Source organism: Panthera onca, chromosome A1, assembly GCF_046562875.1.
Source record: "Panthera onca isolate mPanOnc1 chromosome A1, mPanOnc1 haplotype 2, whole genome shotgun sequence".
Taxonomy (NCBI): domain Eukaryota; kingdom Metazoa; phylum Chordata; class Mammalia; order Carnivora; family Felidae; genus Panthera; species Panthera onca.
The window spans coordinates 49,141,080-49,162,662 of NC_138339.1; the positions used below are offsets into that span (position 1 = coordinate 49,141,080).

The window sequence follows — 21,583 nt, forward strand, 5'->3', positions numbered from 1 at the left end:
GCCTGAAGGTTCCATTTGGTATAAGTCCTACCTATTTTCTCCAATCACGAGGGGCATGTTCCCGGGAGGGAAGCACAATCACGATGGAGATTTTTTCCATGGCAGCATCGTTTTATGAGCCTGGGGAGTGACTTGGGGGTTACGTGGGTTAGAAGGCTGCTGCAGCCTCTCCTTCTCTAGAGTCTGAATCGAGACATCTGGCATGCGTCTCTGGCTCTGAGGTCAGCCGGGCCCACAGACACCCATAAGTTCTTAAGGTGCGTAGTGAGAAGGCTGGAAAAGTCAGATGGGTGGACTGCACCAGAGGGAAGCATGCAAAATAGAAACACATGGACGGCTCACCCGGTTTCCCCCTGTCAGCACGGCTGCGGGAATGATTTGCAAGAGTCCAAGCCAAGTTCCCACTGCTCCAGACCATGGAGACAGAGGAAGAGAGAAGCAAGTCACACCTGCATGTTCCCTTTCTTCCTTCTTGGGAGACACATTGTTTACTTGCAGACTGCAGGTGGTGGTGGCTGGGCCTGTAAACACCACTGGGAGACCAGTTGGTTTGGCTCAACCAGGTCATCTGAGCAGGGGATCTGGAGCCACAGTTATGGTCTCCCAGCCAAAGCTTGTTTCCTGCCTAATTCCCTCCGGCAGACTCAACACGAGGCCTTACAGAGGAGACATGGTCCAATTTATAAACAAACACATGGGATCTGCAGCATGAGGGGCCTTGCACTTGCATGTGAGCCTGGGTTAAGTCTTAGTTAGCATGGCTTCCCTGTTATAAAATGATAATAATCCCGTATGTCTGTAGAGTGCTATAGAGCTAACATAGCACTTAACATGGTCTACCATGCCTATCATCAACGCCCATTTTACAGATTAGGAAACTGAGGGCCCAGAAAATTACTTTTCAATGTCTGTCTTTCCTCTACCTGTGTAGGACATGGGCTTAGAGTAGGCACCCGATATTAATTTGAATGAAAGAAACAGTCACTGAATGAACTGACCAACAGAGAGGAAGGGTACACAGTGGAAACACCTCCTACTAATTCATGGGAGCCCATCGTGTGCATACCTCCCAAAGCTGCCTTCAGTAACGTCACGTTCATAGCTTTAAATTGGTTATGGTGGGAGTAGTTCTACCAGCATATTGGCAGATACTACAACTCAGGGCTTTTTTGCCCCCTTTTTCCCCCATAGTGCCAATTCATCAACACATTGGGTATAGGTGCCACGTAGTATAGGCAATTAAAACCCAATTGTAAAACCCGTAGTATTGGCAATTAGAATACAGGTTTTTCAGATCCTCATCTCTTTTCCAAAAAGAAGGAGAGAGTGGGAAGAGTCTAAATGAATGATATTTATTACTTCAACATACATGTGTAGATCCTGCTATATGCAAAGCACTAGCATAGGCTGGAGGAGAGAAACAAGTATTTATGAAACATGTATTCTCAGGTACAAACTGTAATGTGAACACGAATCCCCTGGGGATCTTGGTAAAATGTAGATTGTGATCCACTTGTTCTGGGTGGGACCTGAGATACTGCATTTTGAAGAGGCTCCCAGGTGGTGTCAATATCGCCCCTCTAACGGGGCACCTAGGAAGCAAGGGGCCAAGAGGCTGTTGAGTGCTACTTTATGCCAGCCAGTTCTGAACGTTAGAGATCTATTAACACATTCAATCCTTGTGACACTAGGGACATTTCCCCCTTATCCACATGTTACACAGGAGACCACTGAGGCCCAGGGTCACCCAGCTGGTCAACTGCTCCTGGCTCAAACCCAGGGAGTCTGGCTCAGAGAATGAAGAGCCATTCTCTTTCCAGTGGACCTTTACAAGGACCTAGTTGGACCTTCTTGAAAATGACCTTGCTTTCCCTTTCTCTTCTCCTCTCCTCTTCCATTTCCTTTCTTACCGCCTACAAGTACTTCTACCAGAGAAGAGCAAAGGAGAAGTGGGAATAAGTGCTCACACTCATTTCAAGTGTATGAACCCTGTCTTTTATTTTCCATATTCTGATTCTTTGACAGCTGAGGACTTGCCCTTCTCAGGATCGGCCCATTCCCAGGATGGTAAACAAGTTTCAAATTCAGGCTCTCACCCTCTGGGCCCCTGTCCCCCTACCCTGGTCACCCCAGGGCCAGGTTCCAGACAACTGGGAAGAGCCCCTGTGCCTCAGATCCCACTGAATTATTCCAAGTAGCCAATGCTAAACATACTTACCCTGCTTTGCCTGTTTCTTCCTGTAGAAACCACAGTAAAGACTCTTGCCCACATCCTCCCATCTCCCACACCCTGCCCCCTGACTGACCCGTATGCTTCCCTATGTGGTGTGCCCCTCCTCTTGGGATCTTGAGTACAATAAACTATTTTTTCAATGGCAGTCATCTCCTGGCCTGTTGGCTTCACCATCCCTAAATAATAATAAATTCAAGTTCCTCAAGAAAGAGAGAGCTCAATCCAAGTGAAAATGTGGATCATCAAGGATTCCCCTCTTCTCTCCCAAGCTCAGCCCTTCTTAGAACTGGCTGGCATACACTCTCAACGGACAGCTTCTCAAGGACCCTGCCCAGGGCCAGCCCTACCACATTTCTAGAGAGAGTGCCAGGTGCTCCGCCAGCACTGTCAGGGCCTCTTACCTTATTCCCCGGCAGGTGCTGAGTGTGACACTGGACTGTTCTGCCTTCCTCACTGTCCCATGGTAAAAGCAGTGGTCCTAGCAAGGAGAAAAGGGGGGTGGTCAGGCCAAAGGACACTGATGAGCATGGCGATGTTAATGTCTCGTGAAGGTCAGGGATGATTATATAGATCTTAACTTACACTCTGCAAAGAGCTTTCCAAGCCACAATTTTATTTGATCCTCATAATAGTCCTGGGAGGTGGGACAGGGCAGATGTCATCATCCCGACTGAACAGATGAAGCAGCTGAGATTCAGAGAAGCAAAAAGATTTTCCAAAGGTTTCCCTGCTAGTCAGAGAAGCCAGGACTTCAGGTCTAGTTCAGAGCTCTTTCCAGGACATGTGACCACAGGAAACACTGGCTGGGGTCACCTCTGTGGCTGCCCCGCAGAGTTGAAATGTGTGTCCACCCAGAACCTGAGTGTGATCTTATTTGGAATGGGGTCTTTATAGATGTCATTAAATTAAGATGAAGTCACACTGGACTTTATCATTTTTCTTTATTAGAAAAAGAGGAGAGGACACAGAGAGACAGACAGACAGACAGACAGAGAAGAGGCCATTGGAAGACAGTGGCAGAGATTAGAGAGATGCAGCTATAAGCCAAGCAGCACCACAGACTCTGCCAGGAGCCACCAGAAGCTAGAAAAGGCAAGGAAGCATTCCTCCCAAGGGACTACAGCGGAAGCCTGGCCCCTGCTGACACTGTGATTTTGGACTTGCAGCCTCCGGAACTGCGTTTTACACTCCCGGGTTCACACTGCTTTGCTATGGCAGCCCTGGGAATCCAACAGCCCCCCTTCTTCCCCACCTCCCCTGAGTCCCTGTGTGTCTGGATCAGACTTGACTTGGCACCTGTATCCATGGATGCATGGAGCTCTGATGCTCTTCTCTCACTGCTGTGTCTCACAGCCATCTGGTCGTCCTGACCTGGCTGGACTCCTCGTGACTACAGACAGCTGCTGAGCACCGCGCCATGCGCCAGGCCCCCCAGCCAGGCCCGGGAGACACAGCAAGGAGCGAACAGACACAGCTCCAGCGTTCCTGGGGCTTACAGGCTTGTGATAACCAATCTTAATTAAAAAGCCATACAAAGATTTAATTACAAACTGTGAAGAGAGGCTTGAAGTAAAAGTTGGGAGGTGCCAGCAGAGTGTTTCATAAGTAGGCGCACAAGAGCATCTACGAGGCCAACACAGCTGTGGGAGCACTGAAGCACAAACCACGACTTTCCCCTACAGGGTGATAACGAGGGATGCGCTCCTCCAAGCCTCTTCCCCGATAGTTCAAGAGAGAGAAGCTGGTCGGAACAGAGAGAAGGGAAAATCCCCAGGGCAGAGCCAGGTTCCGCAAAGGTCTTAGGAAGGGTATAAGCTATGTAGCTGCAGACCCAGGAGCTCTCTCTTTCCCCCCCAAAGCAGAGCGGGGCCAATCAGAAATCTCGGGCATCACGGGATGCCATGCTGACTCAGTCAGTGAAGCGCGTGACATTTGATCTTGGGGTTGTGGGTTTGAGCCCCACGTTGGGCGTAGATAGAACCTTTAAAAAAAAAGAAATCTCGGGCATCAGCCTATAGAACAATCCAAGTGATCCATCACCAGGACCACACTTGCTTGTAGTTGTTCTTTGATCCCCAGCTGGCAAGGATGTGACCCAGGAGACAGCTAACCCATTCCTGCATATTCTCTGGCTCCACCTTCCACCCACCTCGAGGCAGGACAGCCCAATAATTAAATTCAAGCATTTTGGCACAGCCAGGCCAGATTTAAACACAAGCTCCCACACCTGCCAGCGATGCAAACAGTTCACAACGTCTCTCAGACCTCCAGTGTCTTCAGTCTCTACCTCACGAGGTGGCTGTGAGAATACAGTACATCAAGGACCTAGTGCAGGGTGCCTGGCCCAGAGTGGCCGGCAATAAACCTTAGTGATCATGTTATAGGCGTTAAATTCTCCTTGTCAAAGGCAAAATGTGGCCTCGAGAGAGCTGGAAGCCAACCAAGAGCCTGAATCCTCAGTCATCGCCACACCAATTCTATGTCCCATGCAGCTGAGCCATGCCGTCAGATCACAGGACATGGGCCAGGCTGGCACTCAGTTCAGGGTCAGTCCCCAGACCACTGGTGGATGCCCTTCCACCTGGCGACAACCCACTGGCCAGCAGTGCGGCTCCTCCACCCATTTGGGCTCAGGCCCTCTGGAGGAGGGACAGGCAGCAGCCCCTCTCTGCATCAAACTCTCCTGAACATCAAACAAGTCAGATCCTGACCAGAGGTGCACAAAGGAAAGCCACTGTGTTGCACCTATGAGACAAGGTGAGGCAGGGACAACCTTTTTTTCCAGCCATGATTACATCTGCTTGCAAATGCCAGACTATCACATGGTTTCTCCCCCCATCCCCAGATTCCAAGACCTGGAGACGCATCATCAAATGCTCAGATTCTGAACCTGATCCTTAGAAGCTATAGGGCCATGAACTCCACGGCCCAGGATCATTCACAAGTGGAAGAGGGGGCCTGGCTTTTACGGAGTAAAAGGGGTTAGCAGATGTTGGAATGACGGGGAGTCAAGAAGTTCAGAATGGGGGTCAGCTAGTTTCAAAAATCTAAGTACCTCTACAGATAAAGAGAATTCAGATCCAGGGAGAGGAGTGAAGGATCCCTGTACCTCTTTGTACATCTTTGGACTGATGTGTTCACTGAGTGCTCTCTGAAATAGCATTAACAACTGACTTTTGTAACATGCTTTAAATTTACCAGGGGCTTTCACACACATCATCGTGTGTGATAATGATCCCACCATTTCCTGTTACAAACAATAAGGGCTAACATCTATCCAGCCCTTACTACTGGATAAAAAAACTGATGTCGATTTTTTCCTTTTAATTCTGACAATCTCACAGCCTTAGGAGGTAGATATTATTATTCCCATTTTCTAAAAAGGGAAACTAGGGGCACCTGGGTAGCTCAGTCAGTTAAGCACCTGAGTCCTGATTTCAGCTCGGGTCATGATTTCACGGTTTTGTGGGTTCAAGCCCCACGTCAGGCTCTGTGCTGACAGTGTGGAGCTTGCTTGGTATTCTCTCTCTCTCCCTCTCTGCCCCTCTCCCACTCATGCTCTGTCTCTCTCAAAATAAATAAATTAATTAAAAAAAAAAAAAAAAGGAGGTGGGGGGAAACTAAAGGTTGGAGAGGTTTCAAGTCTTTCCCAAGGTCACACACCCAGGTGGAGACTGGAATGATAGCAGCCTGACTCCAGACTCCATAGCCACCCCTGGCAAAAGCAGCCCCAGGAAAGTGCACAGGGCTTCATTTGTTATAGCTCTTCTCTCTTCTAGCACCAAGGAGGACTGAGCTCTAGTCTAAGCCTTGCCATTTACTGGTTATCTGAAGGTAAGCATGTTAACTTTTTCTCTTCTCTCCATTTCCTCATGAATAAAATGTGGTGTTGGGAGAGATGTTTATAAATTCTCATAAAACCAGTGATTCATTGTACCCTTCTACAGCTCTGAGAGTCAGATGTTAGCGTATCCAGTTTTCTGATGAAGAAACTCAATACTAGTGTGGTCAAAAGGGTTGCTGAAGGTCACATAGCTAGTTAAAGCCAAGGCTACAGCCCTGGCTTTAGACCCCAAACTCTAACTCCTACAGGCCTGGCTGATGAGTTTGAGGAAGTTCCCAGAGCTCCAGAGCTCCCACTATCCCAGGCCCAGGCTGGTAGCAGGGCATGGCTCTCAACACTGGGGTCAAGCACAGCCAAATGGTTTATTCTGTTCTCATTTCTCTTTGAAGCCCTCAGCTCCCAGATAAGAAAGCTGACTAGGAGCTCCCTGAGGCCGGGTGGGGGCTTTGCAAGAGTCCTGCAGGAGGGGATATAAGAAAACAATGGGTTATCCCATACTTCAGCTAGGATGTGCTTTGGTCAACAAGACCTTCCGTAAGAAGGAGAGTTCTGGGAATGAGGGGAAGTTCTCTTCCATCTGAAAGGCCCTCACAGCATCTCTGCCTGACTCTGAGAGCACAAAGAACAAGTAAATGAACAGTCATGAAGTCATCGCATTCCTTCTCAGCTTCTCGGCCTGAGGGGGCCACCCAAGGGGGCTTTCATAGCAGGAAGTATGAGCTCATGGCAAACTTGTGCACTGAGACCCATTCTTGAGCTGTGGGTAGAGAAGTGCAGGAGCCAAACTGAGAGGACCGTGCTTTGTGAGGTCCTTATGTGTAGGGGCTTTCGAGGCGTGCCTGCCCTCTCCCTCCCTCCCTGGAGGCACAGAACTTTAGTCTCAATGATGGAAGAGGTTTTGACCAGGGATACTGAAGAAGGTGGGGAGCCACAGCTGGATAGCCTCCCCAGAGATGAGAAGACATAGCCAACTTGCCTGTTGCGGGTAGTGGCCACACTGCCAATTCCTTCCCTATCCAGGAAGGTCTTGGTGAGTAAGACTGCATTAATCTTCACATGCAGCAATCCAACACAGCACCTCAGCCACCTGATTACTATGCTCCAGACCTCTTAGATCTATTAAAACTTAGCTGTCCTGAGTCCCTTTCCCCATCCAAGGCTAAGCTGATAAACTAATCTGAGCTTTTACTGACTGATGGTGGCTGCCATGGCCTTTTGGACATCTACACTCTAACAGCGATATTTTAAAGATGAGCCATGCAGGAATCTAAGATTCCACGGGAAGCTGCCAGAGGAGCACTGAGGCAGAGGGACCTACCCTCTGGCCCTATACACCACACCTCCACATCTATATGCCACAAAAGTGTGTGATGTCCTGCCCCAAAGGCAGAAGACCACTGGTGTTCCATCTTCCCTTCTTCACCCCATCTCATCTGCACGGTCCGAGAAGGGTCACTCTAATCCAGAGTGTCTCACCTTGGGCACTGTTGACATTTGGGGCCAGATAATCCTCTGTTGTGGAGAGGCTGCCTTATGCACTGTAGGACACTTAGCAGGATCCCTGGCTTCTACCCACCAGATGCTGGTAGCATCCACCTCCCAGTCATGACAGTCAAAAACTGGCTCCAGACATTGCCAAGTGTCCCCCAAGCCTTTGCTGGCCAAAATGGTCATAGAAACAAATAGAATATTTTAGGGTAACTGCATCTGATTAAAACTGATATAAATCATCCCGAATCCTATTTTCTTTGCATTATGTGAGTTGCCCACATGTTAACAAAAGTTTAAATAAAAGAAACACTTTAAACAAAATCACTCCCAGCTGAGAACCACTGATCTGACCCCATGAATATTAGCAGGTACCTCAGTAGGAAAAGCTAGCAGACCATGAAACGTGGACAATTCACTACCTTAAGTGCCCACCAGTGGGGTGTGGTGAAGCAGACTAAAATTCATCCTTCTGAGAAACCATTTGAAAGACCATTTTTTAAGTGACAAATCTTTTTGCAAATAGCCAAACTCAAAAACACTTTTGAGGGGGAAAATATCCAATATGAAGATGGCAGCAAAACAAGAAAATCTATGAAACCTAAAATCCCATTAAAAAAGGCAGACTACAAAACCTTATACATCCATATGGAAAAGTCTCAATTAAACATCTAATTAAGTGCAATGGCAGGATTACCAGTAAATCATTCCTTTTACTTAAACTTTTGTTAATATGTGGGTGATTAACATAAAACAGAGAAAATGTATGCTTTGTAATGATTTATGCCAATTGTAGTCAGAGGCACTTACCCTAAAATATTCTGTTTGCCTGATCATTTTAGTCAGCAGAGGAGAGGGAGCCCTTATGAAACAACAAATTCACATTTTGCTTTTCCTGCTCATGCCCTGGGTCTGGGGTCAGGGCAAACAATCCTTCCAGAGGAGGGACTGTGCCCACCACATATCTCCTCACTTCCCGGGGGTGGCACCAGGACAGGCCAGCTGCTTGACAGATTCCTGCTGACCTGAACTCACCTCAGATTTCAGCATGGTGGTTTGAGCGTTGCCACTTGGAGTATAATGGGTTTCTGTGTAGGCTGGAGCAAAAAGGTACCTGCAAAGAATAAACATAGACATTTGTCTCTTTAGGTGTTGGCCTCCACCCTCCTGGAAACAGTGGCCAGTCATTCTAAATGACCCAGGAAGAACCACCCAAGCATCTCTGTGCAGAAGAAAATGAGCAGCCCTAAGGGCCTACGGAACAAAAAGAAAACCAGGAGGAAGTTTATTAATTTTGTTCTTAATGGGATCATCACTTAGTATGAACACAACCAGATGAAGGAGACAAAACGACAGCAGTGGTCGCAACTTTTTCTGGGTCCTGGGAATACACACAAGCAAACCCATATTAAAATTTCCCAGGGTCTTTGGACACTCTTTTGTACCTATAATTATGCCAGCACTGCATCCACCAACTTGCAGTATTGGCTCGCCAATTTTTCTTCATGGGAATCCTTCCTTCCTGTTGCATGTTCTGGTGAGACTGCCAATCAAGGTGTCCTACCTGGCCCTGGCCAAGAGTGGCCCATGTTCCAAGCTAAGCCAATGGAGTGATGTTGCAAAAACCAAACAGATGGAAGCAATTCATCTGTGCCTTTGTTCCTGCTGCCTCGATTCCCAGAGTTGCCTTTGTCTGCCTTTGCTGAGACCTAGTGGTTCAGATGTCCTGAGACCTGGTAGTTCTTCTGTGTTACCCTTACAACAAATTCTTATTTTCTTTTCTTTTCTAAAACTTCACATTGGTTTCTCTCTTGCCACAGACCCCTTGAAGCTGAAGTTAAGAATCCCTCATCAAAGGCAAGGCAACACCAAACAAGGTTCTTAGCATTTCTCTAAAAGTTAAAAGAAAAATAAAAGAGCCAAATGGACGTTTCAACTAGCTCAGCCACATTAAAAGCAAAATGCATCTATAGAAAGTTGAAGTCTAAGGGCAAAAAGGTGTCTCATGGAAGAGAAACTGAAGTCTAACAAAACAAGAATTAAGAGGATCTAGATGTACTAACATGGAAAAAAGTGTTTAAAAATGGAGTTAGATCAAAACAATACATTTCAGGAAAATACACATTTTAAAAATCCCTCCTAATGAAAAACTGATAACAATACACACAAGTGTAGGCATTGAGAACACATGGAGAAGCAAATGCCCATTGTTAATGGTGGTTATCTCAGGGCATTGCAGATGTTCACAATCTAAGTTGCAGATTTCTAAAAACTGGTTGATTTTTTTTAAAAATAATTATTTATTTTGAAACCTGAAAACCTAATTTGAAACTGCTTTTAAGAAGAAGGAAGTACAGACTGAGGCCAGCGCAGAGAGCCAAAGGAATGTGCAGAGACAACCCTGGTTTTGGAAGAGGGGACATTTCCCAGCAAGACGAGGTCCGTTGAAGACGGTCTCCAGAGTCACTTCTGGCTGTAAGTTCTGGGACTCCTGACTGAGATTCCTCTCCACTCCCGGAGTGCAGCCAGAAGGCAAATGTCACAAGAACTGTCTCTTCTACTACATCAAGCCCTTCAACATCAAGGCTTGGACAAGAAGAAAAGAAACCCAGCAGAAAAATGTAAAAATAAAGCGAAGTACAAAACCCAGCTTGTGTAGAGAAACTCTCATTCACATGAAAACTCTGGGTCTGTAGCTCACTTGGCAGGGTCTGTCTCCCAGCCCTATGTCTTTCTCCTTAGCACCTAATAAGCCAAGGATCCAAGGAAGGAGTCACCCATTTGTCTGCGGGAGATAAACCATAGGCCCCAGGAGGACTGAGGCCAAGCTGTTTAGTGCACCAGTACATACCAGTGCTTAACATTTATTTAATGAAAGAATGACTTAACTAGTAATTGAATGAATGAGTTGTTTTCAGCATTAGGAGCTTGGAGCATGGTCTGGAGTCTGAGAGAATGAAGTTTACATTCCAGCTCTGACATCTACTGTCTCCATGGCCATGAGTGAGTTACTTTACCTCTCTGAACCTTTGTTTCCTCTCCTGCAAATATGAGGATAATATGCCTACTTGATAGGGCTATATTAAGAGTATCATAACAAAATGCACAAAAAGGGCTTAACACCAGGCCTGGCATAGAGTAAGCTCTGTAAAGGTCAGCAATTATCATTATTGCTTTCACCAGGGATTATGATGGAAGAACCCAGAAAAACTGATATAATCTACCCATTTTCCCCTAACTCTCCCCAGCCATTAATGTTCCAGTTTATCACTTGAGAGAGATGAAAAGGCAATTAGCTTATTCTCGCAGGCCCACTCCCTAGATCTGCCTTCACAGATGGCATCATGGACAGCTAGAAAAGGGTTCAGAGTTTAATGGTCTGTTCCCAGTGCCAGTGGGGAGATGTGAATTTTCCCAGAGGAAATGCACCCCTGGTAAATACATTCTCAGCCTAGTCTGGGTCTCAGGGGGAAAAAAAATCATTCATTCAGTGACATTAAGATGCTCCAAAGAGAACATTCCAGACTGAACCTCATAGGTGTCCACATTATGGTCAGTCCCCAGCCATACCTTCAGAAGGGTAAGCATCTTTCTGCAGCTTCTTATTCTGAGGATCTGACACCATTATCATAGGACTCCCAGAGCCTCAGGGTTGAAAGGGACTTTCGTAATCATTTAGCCAAACTCACTAAACTGTGGGCTCCCTAAGAGCAAGGGCACAAGTGCTTCATTCAGGGCTTCTCCCCAGCTCCCAGCACGTACCAGGCAGGCAGTACATGTTTATTCTGTGAGTAAGTGGGAGAAGGAATAAGCGAAGGAACGAATGAACAAATGAACCTTCTACCTAGCGTAGGAATCTGCCAGATGGCCCTTCAGGATTGGACATCTCCAGTGACAGGGAACTCATGAGACCACCCACTCCATTTTAGACTACATACAACAGTTAACATTCTTACAATGAACCAAAATCTATCTCTGTCACTGGCACCCACTGGCTTCATTCTGTCTTCTGAATCTACATGGAACAATCTGCTTCCTCTTCTACCTAACTGCCATTTCAAGACCAGCAGCATCAGCATCACCTAGGAATTCGTTAAAAATGCAGACTGCTGGACCCCAGCCCAAATGTACTGGGGCGGATAGAAACTCTGGGGTTAGGGCCCAACTATCCATTGTAATAACACTCTCAGTGATTCTGATGCAGAACCACCGCCCTAGACCACAAGTCCTCAAAATATTTTTAAGGTAGGAGAACTTCAGAAACATCAAAGTGTCTCATTCTCCAAGCCCCTATCACCTTCCTGCCTCTACCACATCCTGGATCATTCTGAGTTTGAAAAAACCAGATAAGTTGCATCACAACAGTTCACACATATTGAAGTGTTAAACCATTTAACACACCTATGTACAACATGCCTATGAGGTAGGTCCTAATTGTTTCCCCGTTTTGTAATTGAGGACACTGGGAATTTAGACATTTAACTTGTCCAAGTTCTCATGGCATGATGTCAGGGCCAGGTTTCAGACCCAGGTCTGTTGGCCCTGACTATGCTTCTTAAGCACTTTTCTGCTCTGTCTCCCTTAGAAGGCAGAAGCATAAAAATAAAGCGCTTCCAAGAACCAGCAGTCCAAACCACAATTTGATGGTAATGATAGTTGCCTTGCAGACACACGGGATGTCACAAAAATGTCATGAACTGTTAGATGCGAATATATGCAAGAAAAATATAGTAAGCAAAGCACATGGCAGGAGAAAGGGGATGGGTATGTTAAGAACTTCAGGGCTAGTTTTTTGAAACAACAACCTTTTCTCCAAATAGGGTTACAGATGTTGGCCAGGAAGGTCTTTCTTTCTAGAAGCAAAAGGAAGGGTCATGTTTCATCACCACCATCTGTGCAATTCTACCGATAGACAAAACACAACTTCCAAATCCTCTCCATTGCCCCGAGCCAGGCCTATCTATGCCTGCGTGCCCATGGGGTGCCCTGGCAGTGTTCTCAGGACTCAGAGAGAGGGCCACAGGGCCACTGAGCAGCATGGCTTGGCCCACCCGCCCCTTCTTCAGCCACATCTTGTTCTCATCTCCTCCCTGACAAGGGGCTGGCTCAGCATATCAGCAGGAAGCCATCTCTCACCACTGGAGTGTATTAGGATTTTCAGGAAACAAGTTGTGAGTGATGTGAGTCCAGGAAGAGAGAAGGACTGTCCAAGATTTCCCACCCCACCCCCTCCTTTTACTGGCTTTGATGGAAAAGCAGTTTCTACAAAGTGTTCCCCCACCCCATACACACACCGTCCAGGCTCACAAGCCCACAAAGCAGGTAGACAGTATTCCTATACTAACAGCAGCTAGCACAGAAATGCTCACTGTGGGCAAAACCCAGGTCACTCAGACCCCCATGTCCTCTACCAAAACCTGCATCTACTGAATCCCACCTGGGAAAATAAGCTTTTTCTCAAATACTAGACATAAGGTCACTCTCCAGGGAAGGACAATAGAGCTGCCTGTGGTGGCCAGGGCCCTGTTTGTACGTGCAGCCAGACCCCAAAAGCACACTGCAGTCTGAAACAGCCCTGACCCACCTCTGCTAGAGCCTAGTGCCTTCAAAACCGGAACAATCCCTTTAAGGACTATTTACTATCAGACAAATTTCAAATGCCTCTCTAAACTTCAATCTCTAAAACTCCCTCTGGAAAGAGAAGCAGCAGGGCTAAAACAAATTTGCAAAACGTCTCTGAGTTCAGTCCTCCTTCCTCTGCTTCAGATAAGCACGTGGTGAAGATAAAGTGATAATAATTTCCAAACTACCTTGAAAAACAACCAATGCAGCCATGCTCAGTATAAGTAAACGTTACCTAGCTCACGCCACAGTGGCTATTTTTACTGACACCTCCTCCCCCAGATCTTGCTCCCTCTAGGTCCTTCAAGAAAGAGTATCCTAGCTCTTAAGCACCAGTGATGCTTGGGGAGGTATAGCCTTGCTGAGCCCTCTTATTTCCCCTGGAAGACCTTCACCATGCCCACCCATGCTGATGATCATGCAAGCCTCTGTCATTTCTCGCTCATATTCCCAATGCCGTAGCCATGGGACTTAGCCGAGTAACTGCACAACACCCGGAAACACTGAAAAAATATAAAATCTCAAGCCCCAGCCCAGCCCCAATGAGAATTATATTCTCTAGAGAAGGACTAAGAAATCTGTATTTTAAATAGTTTTTCCAGGTGATACTGGGATTTTCAGGTTCTGGGAATTCTCCTATTCCACTGGATCAATTTTAACATTTTAAATTCTTTTTCTCATTTCTAGCCTCCTAATCACCCTCCCAAACCTAAAGATGCACAGCACAGCACAGAAGAAAAGGCCAGGGCTCAGAAAGCTTCACTTCAAGTACCAGCTGCACTACTCTCTAGGTAACTGTTCTTTCAAACCCCAGAAATGAGGCAAAAGATGAGTATGGTTTTTTTTCAATTTCGTACAAGAGCACCATGGCGTGGCAGGCTCGGGGAGGCCAGGCTAAGGGTCTTCGGACTCTGTAGGGGGGAGATGTAGCTTTGAAAGACTATTTACAATTAATTAAGGCAGCTCTTGTACAAGTCTGTAAAATGAGATGTTAACTTGTAAAATGCTAATAAGATACAATAGAGGAAATGCAAATGATTTCCACCCAGTAGAAAAGATAACTCCAAACGTTATGGTTTCATCATCCCTAGGATGATATTAACCAGTTTTATGTCTAACTTAGCAATCTTATCTCAACATTCATTTTTTTCACTATTAAAAAAATACATAGATACATATTTCCCTTATCCAACTTTTAAGCCAGTTATCATCTTGCTGGTTCTCCCATTAATGCATTAATGAGATAAATCGAACTTTGACATGTGCTCACCAGTATTTGTATGAGAACTACTTCACTTGAGCCACCGAAACCTTTACCCTCCATTTCCTAGACCACAAATAACAGAGTAATAATTACTACCTCACAGCATCACTGAAAGGACCAAATGAGAAACATACATTCAAACACTGATACTTCAAGTTCCGGTGAGCTTGGGCAAGTCAGTTAAACTCTCTGTGCCTGTTTTCTTATCTATAAAATGGGAAGAATTTTAGAATCTACTTCACAGGGCTGTTGTCAAATGCCTATGAAATTTTGTTAAGTAAAATCAACAAATGTGAAAGAACTCTTCTTAAAGTATACCGTTTTGTGTTCTACAATTCACTGTTATAATTTTCTCTGGGAACAGCTATGTGCACATGTGGCAAAATCTTGATAACTGGTAAATCCAGATAATGAGTATCTGAGGGTTCATAATACTCTTTTCGGGTATTAATATTTTTTAACTAGCAAGGGGACATTATGCCAGTTACAAGCTACTTGGCCTTAGTCTCCCTTTCTACCAAATGGAAATAGTGATGCCCAGGACAGGCAGACACTGGAAGGGTTTCTGAAAAGCAGAGAGTGCTATTCTAATGTAATAGCCTATGTTTACCCATATTTGGGACAAAATAACAAACTCAGTAAGTATTGTTTTGTTTTCTTTTGTTTTCGAAGAAGGAGAAAGTAAAGGGGAGAAGAGACAGCTGTCTCAGAACCAAGATTTCTAAACCAGTGCTCATTCCACCTCTGACTCCAAAGGAATGGAAACAAACCAACATGCCAAAGGCACGGCCCTAAAGCCAAATAAGGATTGACAAGTCCAGGGGCCCACAGGCAGAGGCATTCCTTTTTGAGGGAACAGAAAGGCCAAGGAAGGAGGGACTTTAAACATCATTCCTAATCTAAAGAGTGGGGATCCCCTCCTACCCCGAGGACTTTCTTGAACAAGTATCATTACTGCCAGAGGACCAGCTCCAGAAGCAACACTTTGAAGCAAGATGGCGCTACCCATAATCCTGGCAAAAAGCCAAAGCTACATGGCATGTTTTCTTTAGCCTTTTATTAAGGAAGTTTCCCAACAATGCATTAAATCAACACTCTTTTTCACCAACCACTTCCCATTACATCTTCTCCCAGTCCCTATAAGACCTGGCATCCTTCCCACCAGCTCCTGGTTCTATGTTTTGCTTTTATATACCAAAGGATGTTTGGATGAGCACTGTTTACTCCTTTGACCAGCAGGGTATTTCTTTAATCCTCTCCATGCCTCCCTCTTGGCTAACTCCACAAAAACGAGTAACTTCTCTGTGCAAACATGGCTGATTTCTTGAGATCAGGGAGCTTAAGTGTTAGAGACCTGAGATAAGGGACCTCAAAATGTGTCACCCAAGAGTCTAGAGATTTGTTCTACAGTGTCCTGAAGAGCCTGTTATGAGTATTTATTGGAGCTGGATAAGAATAGTTAAAAGAAATGGGGTACTATCTCTACCACTTCTCAGAAAATTTTTAAAAATGAAAACATTACCTGATAGCAGTCTCTCTGGCAACCAGATTTTGATAAACAACCACAGTGTTTGTTTAACAGATCAACCTGAAGGGAAGGGCCAAAACAAGAGGTACCAGGCATATTTCAGAGATCTACTTGGTGAATAAGACAAAGGGGAAGGGAAGAAAAGGAACCTCTAAGATCACTGGGCCTACAAAAATATGTTAGGAAAGAGGACCATTTCATTTTTCCTATGAAAAAAAACATACAAACAAAAAGCAGGTGGGTGAAGACAAGAAACCAACCCACCTTAAATGTGGGTGCTTCGTCCCTTTTAGACTCTGATTAAATATCCCAATAACTCTGCCCCAGGTTTTTTAACATCCTAAAGCACAAATCACAGCTATGACGCAGTCAAGAAGGTCGGATGTTGGCGAGCCCTTCTAGATCGTAATGGACAACAACTGTCCCAGCCTCTAGCATCTTTGCCACCTTCTTGGAGTAAGATTGCCCTGATTTGCATTCAGACAAATGCTCCCCTGTCCCTGCATACTGACTGTGGGCACCTGGAGTCAGTAGTGACAAGCCAAGACAATCAAATCTCATTTCGCCAAATTCCATAATGGGTGACATCTGGTGAAAATGGCTGGAGCAGAGTCACCCCAGTGGTGGCACCTGAAAAGACTAACTATGAATTCCTAAATCCTTCCTGTTCAAGCCCTAGTTCTTCAGCTGTTTTTTTTTTTTGTTTTGTTTTCCCCAACACATTCTATCTGTTGTCCCATATCCTTCCGTAAAGTTTTTTTTTTTTGGGGGGGGGGCAGGGGGGGAGATCAGTATACAAATTGCAGAGTTGACTGCAACAAAAGAATCTTTTTATGCCACCCTGTCTAATGCTTCTCCTCAATCCACTTTTTTTAAGTTTATTTATTTTTGAGAGAGAGAGACAGGTAGAGCGTGAGTGGGGGAGGGGCAGAGAGAGAGGGAGACACAGAATGTCAAGCAGGCTCCAAGCTCTGAGCTGTCAGCACAGAGCCTGATGTAGGGCTCAAACCCACAAACTGTGAGATCATGGCCTGAGTCAAAGACAGACGCTTAACCGACTGAGCCACCCAGGCACACCAACCCTTGATCCACTTTTATATTTTTTTAATGTTTATGTATTTATTTTGAGGGGAAGGTGGAGGAGGGGCAGAGAGAGAAAGAGAGTATCCCAAGCAGGCTCCACACTGTCAGTGCAGAGCCCGACATGGGTCTCGATCTCACAAACCATGAGATCATGACCTGAGCCAAAATCAAGAGTCAGACACTTAACTGACTGAGCCACCCAGAAGCCCCTCAATCCACTTTTATAGATGAAGAATTTGAAAAAGAGCAAAAGCAACTTACCCAACATCACATAGTTATATTTTGCTTCTAAACTCATCAGTCTAAATAAACAAAAATAAGCTAAATGTCAGTGGTAGATAATCCAAGAGTTAGGCCATCCAGATACTCCCAGAAGGCAGAGAGGAAGGATGTTCGTGTAATCTTGTCAATAACTGCTTATTAAGCAGCATCATATAGTACAAACTGTGGGGCACATGGCATCAGGGAGACCAAGTTCCTCCTGGCTTGAATCCATCATGTATTTGTTCTGGGTCCTCAGCCAAGCTGCAGTACCTCTTCTGAAGCTCAGGCTCTGCCTCTGCAAACCTGTTTACTCATTCCACAAGTATTGACTGAGACCGTGGTGTGCCAGGCACTGTGCTAGGATGCTAAGGGAGTTGAGTGAGTGGCACAAGCACAGTTTTCCTGCCCTCCCCAGCACCTGCATCTCTATTATGAAGATCAGAGTAGGCTGAAGGGTGGCGGAATGTGCCAAGTAAGCATACAGATAATTTTGCACCAAAGGCAATTGAAAAGAAACAGATACAAAAAACATGCTCTCTGCCCTCTACCTATTTGCCTAAAATCAGGACAAAAATTTTCAAAGGCGTCCCTCCTCCCCTCTCTACCAGGAAGGACAAAAGTTAATCACCGGAGACAACTTCAGACCCTATCCACCTGGTGAAGGCACCAGAGGAATCTACACAACTTTTACTGACTAGCTTTTGTCTCCCATTAGTTTGCCATATATTACCTTCCCACAGCTTACCATCTTTGGAAGTGTAACTGTTTTCCTCTGTCCTGTCATTTCTCTACAAATTTATTGTTCTTTGGGAAAGATGCTACATAAGCCTGAATTCTAACTCTTTGAGTTACTCCTCATTTTTCCCTGGCTATCTCTTATGTATACATGTTAATAAACTTCTGTCTGTTTTTCTCTTGTTAATCTGCCTTTGTTTACAGGGTTCCCAGCTGAGAACTTAGAAAGGTAGAGGGTAAATTATTTTTCCTCCCCTACAAGGTCAGCTGTGAAAGCACTTTGCAAACCAGGCCACACAGAAGGCGGGTATGACCATCTGGTCCCAGGAGGCCAAATCACTGTTAAACAGCCCATCTTCCTTCCTTCCTAGAACTTTTGCAAACCAGTCAGGCAACAACTAGCAAGTACCCGTAACAAGCTGCTTACATAGCTATGGAGGAAGGGTGCATCAGTATTTAGGTGTGTGTGTGCATATGTGTGAGTGTGAGTGTGTGTGTGTGTGTGTGTGTGTGTGTGTGTGTGTGTTGAGGACAAACAGGAAGAATGGCGTAGAGAATAGGAACTAAGGGTCCTTACTCAACATTGTTGATCTCCTTTTCCCCAGCCATATTCCTATCACCGCATAACTGAAAGGCTTGCTTAATCTTTGCACTCTTACCCAAGCCCCATATTTAGCATCAAGAAGTCAGGAGATAAAGTGCTTCTAGCATACCAGGAGCCTGATATCTTTCCCAACACTTAGATCACCTTTTTTCCCTAGCATTCCAGTCTCCCTTCAAAAGAATCCCTTCCTTTCTGTGTGACTTGCCTTTCCTTTCAGTGGAGGAGGGGGCTTGGAAAAAGAAACCATGCCTGATATAATGCAGCCATTATAGCCCCTTGGCCCATCTGGACTTCTCTCCAGGGAGGCTGATGCAAGAGGAGAAAATGTGGAGGCTGCCAGTTTTCCACAAATCTGTAACCTCAGGGGAGAGAGAAGAAAAGGGGGCAGTGGGGTACATGGGAGCTATGGAAGGGACTGGAAAAGAGCCATAAGTACAGAAGTCATAAAGACCCCATTTCTCCTGAAACTGGCTAAGAAAAGCCTAACCCAGCTCCACCCACTCAATGATATCATTGTTTTCAACAAAAGCTGGTTTGAGACCACCCCCCCCCAACCCCCCCAGAGAGGCTCCGAGTGAGGCCTCAGCTGCTGGACCAGGCAGAAGGCTCACCAGTTCCTGGGAGATTAAGTACTTAGAATTGCAGATAAGGGGGGAAACCATGTAAAAGCCCAAATTACAAAGATAACCAGGGTAAGGACAGACTTTGCTTCTGCCCAGCCTTTTAGGGTCATGGAAAGAGAACAGGACACTACTTTACACTTGGATTTTATCAGTGAATCTCCACCATGATCCTGCCAAGTTGGTGCCTGGGGATTATTACCTTCATCTAATGAGAAAACTAAAGATTGAAAAAAGAAGTGACTTGTCTGAGGTCCTATTGCAAGCTAAGGACAAACCCAGGGGCCGGCAGCCCTGTCCCACTACCTACACATGCAGGAAACTCACATTGGTCTTTGACTCCATCCCCTTCCTCAGCGCTTAGTCTACCCACCTCCCAGTCTCCACGATTCCACCCTATAAACATGCCTGTAACGTATCCCCTTCTCTCCTTATCAGCTACTTCTTCCCTAAATTCAATCACCTTAATTTCTCACTCAGTTATAATAAAACTCTTGAATGGGTCTTAGTACCTCTCTGGTCTTGCCCCTTCCAACCCATCCTACACTTCAGTTGAAGTAGTCCTTGTCAAATGCATGTGGGAGGCTGTTACTATCTGGCTTTTAAAATATTCTTCATCAGCTCCCCATTGCCCTAAAGATAAATGGCCAACCCCCTTAAGGAGCCTAAAAGGCTCTTCAAAGATTCACCCCTGCTTACCTAGCCAACTTCCTCTCTCACCATTTCCTCCTGCCCTCCTCCCTCTGCTATAACCACAAAGAACTTGTTTTCATCTCCACATGTTACTCTTACCTTCAGGACTTTGTTTCTTCTACCACTGCAGCTTGAATAGGCCAACTCTACCACCCTCCTCCTACTCCTTCCTTCCTTCCTTCACTTCCTCCCAGAAGCCTTCCCTTACCTCCAGTCCAGGGTAGGCTCCCCCTCCCCATGCTCCCACAGTAGCCTCTACGTCCTCCATTACAGCCCTATGTTGTTCCAGAAAAGTTTCATTCCCTGGCTCCTTCACTAAGCTCTAAGCCCCACCATGGCAGAGACTGTGCTTTGCCTGCCACTGCTCTCCAAGGAACACCCAGGACCTAGCCCAGTACCTGCCACGTGGTTGGCACTCGCAATATCTGTTGAATGAAGGAAGAGAAGGAAGGAAAGACAAGAAGTGAAGAGTTACCAATGAGTAGACCAGAGCTCAGGCCCAATACAATAGAGATTCCCATCAGTAAAGCCAGAGATTCAGGGTGCCTGGCTGGCTCAGTCAGTAGAACATGTGACTCTTGATCTCAGGGTCATGCGTTCAAGCCCCAAGCTGGGCATAGAGCCTACTTAAAAAAAAGAAAAAAGAAAAAAAAGCCAGGGATTCTCTGACCCAATGTCCACCTCCAGCTGAGTTTGGACAAGATCTATGATGTGCTCCAGGGTGCCCAAGAGCCTATTTATTTAGTATTCAAGGTGTCAGCTAAAGGTCTGTGTATGGCACTAAATTCTACATAGAGAAAGAGTAAGCTCATTTTCTTAAAATCAAAATATTTCCTGGGTGAAATGTAAACACAGTTTCATTCTCAGAACAGAACCAGTCCAGAGGCTCTAGTATTGACCTCCTCCTCCCTTAGATTTTTCCTGAGCTAGTCATGCAACAGGGCACAAACACAAAGGCTGTGGAGTGGAAACATCCTCCACCTTCTAGGGAGTCTAGATGAAGAGCCTCAACACATCCTAGAAGCTAGGGAGAAAACAGAGGTCCTGAAGGTGGCACTTCCACACATCTCCCAAATCCAAAAGTATATCCACATATCCTTCTGCATCCCACCCAGCATGCCCTGCTTCTCAGGAGGCTTTCTTTGCCTCCCTAAGTTGTGAAGAAGCCACCCTCTGCCTTATGCTCAGCCTCTTGCAATCAGTCTATGGCTCCCTCCACCAGGTACACTTTGATCCACTAGACTCAGACCAAAGTTCCCTTCAATGGGGAGGGGTGGGGCAAGAGCTTCTTCTCATCCGATGTGTTAAAAAAAAATGCAGCCTAGCTTTGGAGTGTACCTCAAGGATCTTTCCTAGAGGTACCCCATCTACCTCCCTGACCACATGGTTTTACCTGAGGGAAGAGAGCCCAACTCAAAGTAAAAAAAAATTAATAATAACAATAAAATTAAAAAGAGAGAGAATAAAAAATTGAGCTTTAGGGCACTGAAATCCTGGGGTAGCAAGCTGTGGAAGGAAAATAAACCCTTTCCCTAGTCCCCACATAATACCCTTCTGAGTCAAAATGATCTGGCTCGTTGGAATACTGAATTCCTAAGAGATTAT

General features: G+C 45.7%; 1 protein-coding gene across 1 annotated transcript in view; it reads right to left on the minus strand.

The window, feature by feature from the left end:
* The window catches only part of ADAM19 (ADAM metallopeptidase domain 19), an 82,849-nt gene that overhangs the window by 40,119 nt on the left and 21,147 nt on the right, over nt 1–21,583 (minus strand). Inside the window, exons 4-5 of the mRNA XM_060634847.3 lie at nt 8,601–8,679; nt 2,635–2,711 (exon numbers count right to left, since the gene is read on the minus strand). Of these exons, the coding sequence (XP_060490830.1) occupies nt 2,635–2,711; nt 8,601–8,679 (156 nt within the window). The remainder of the gene's footprint in view (nt 1–2,634; nt 2,712–8,600; nt 8,680–21,583) is intronic.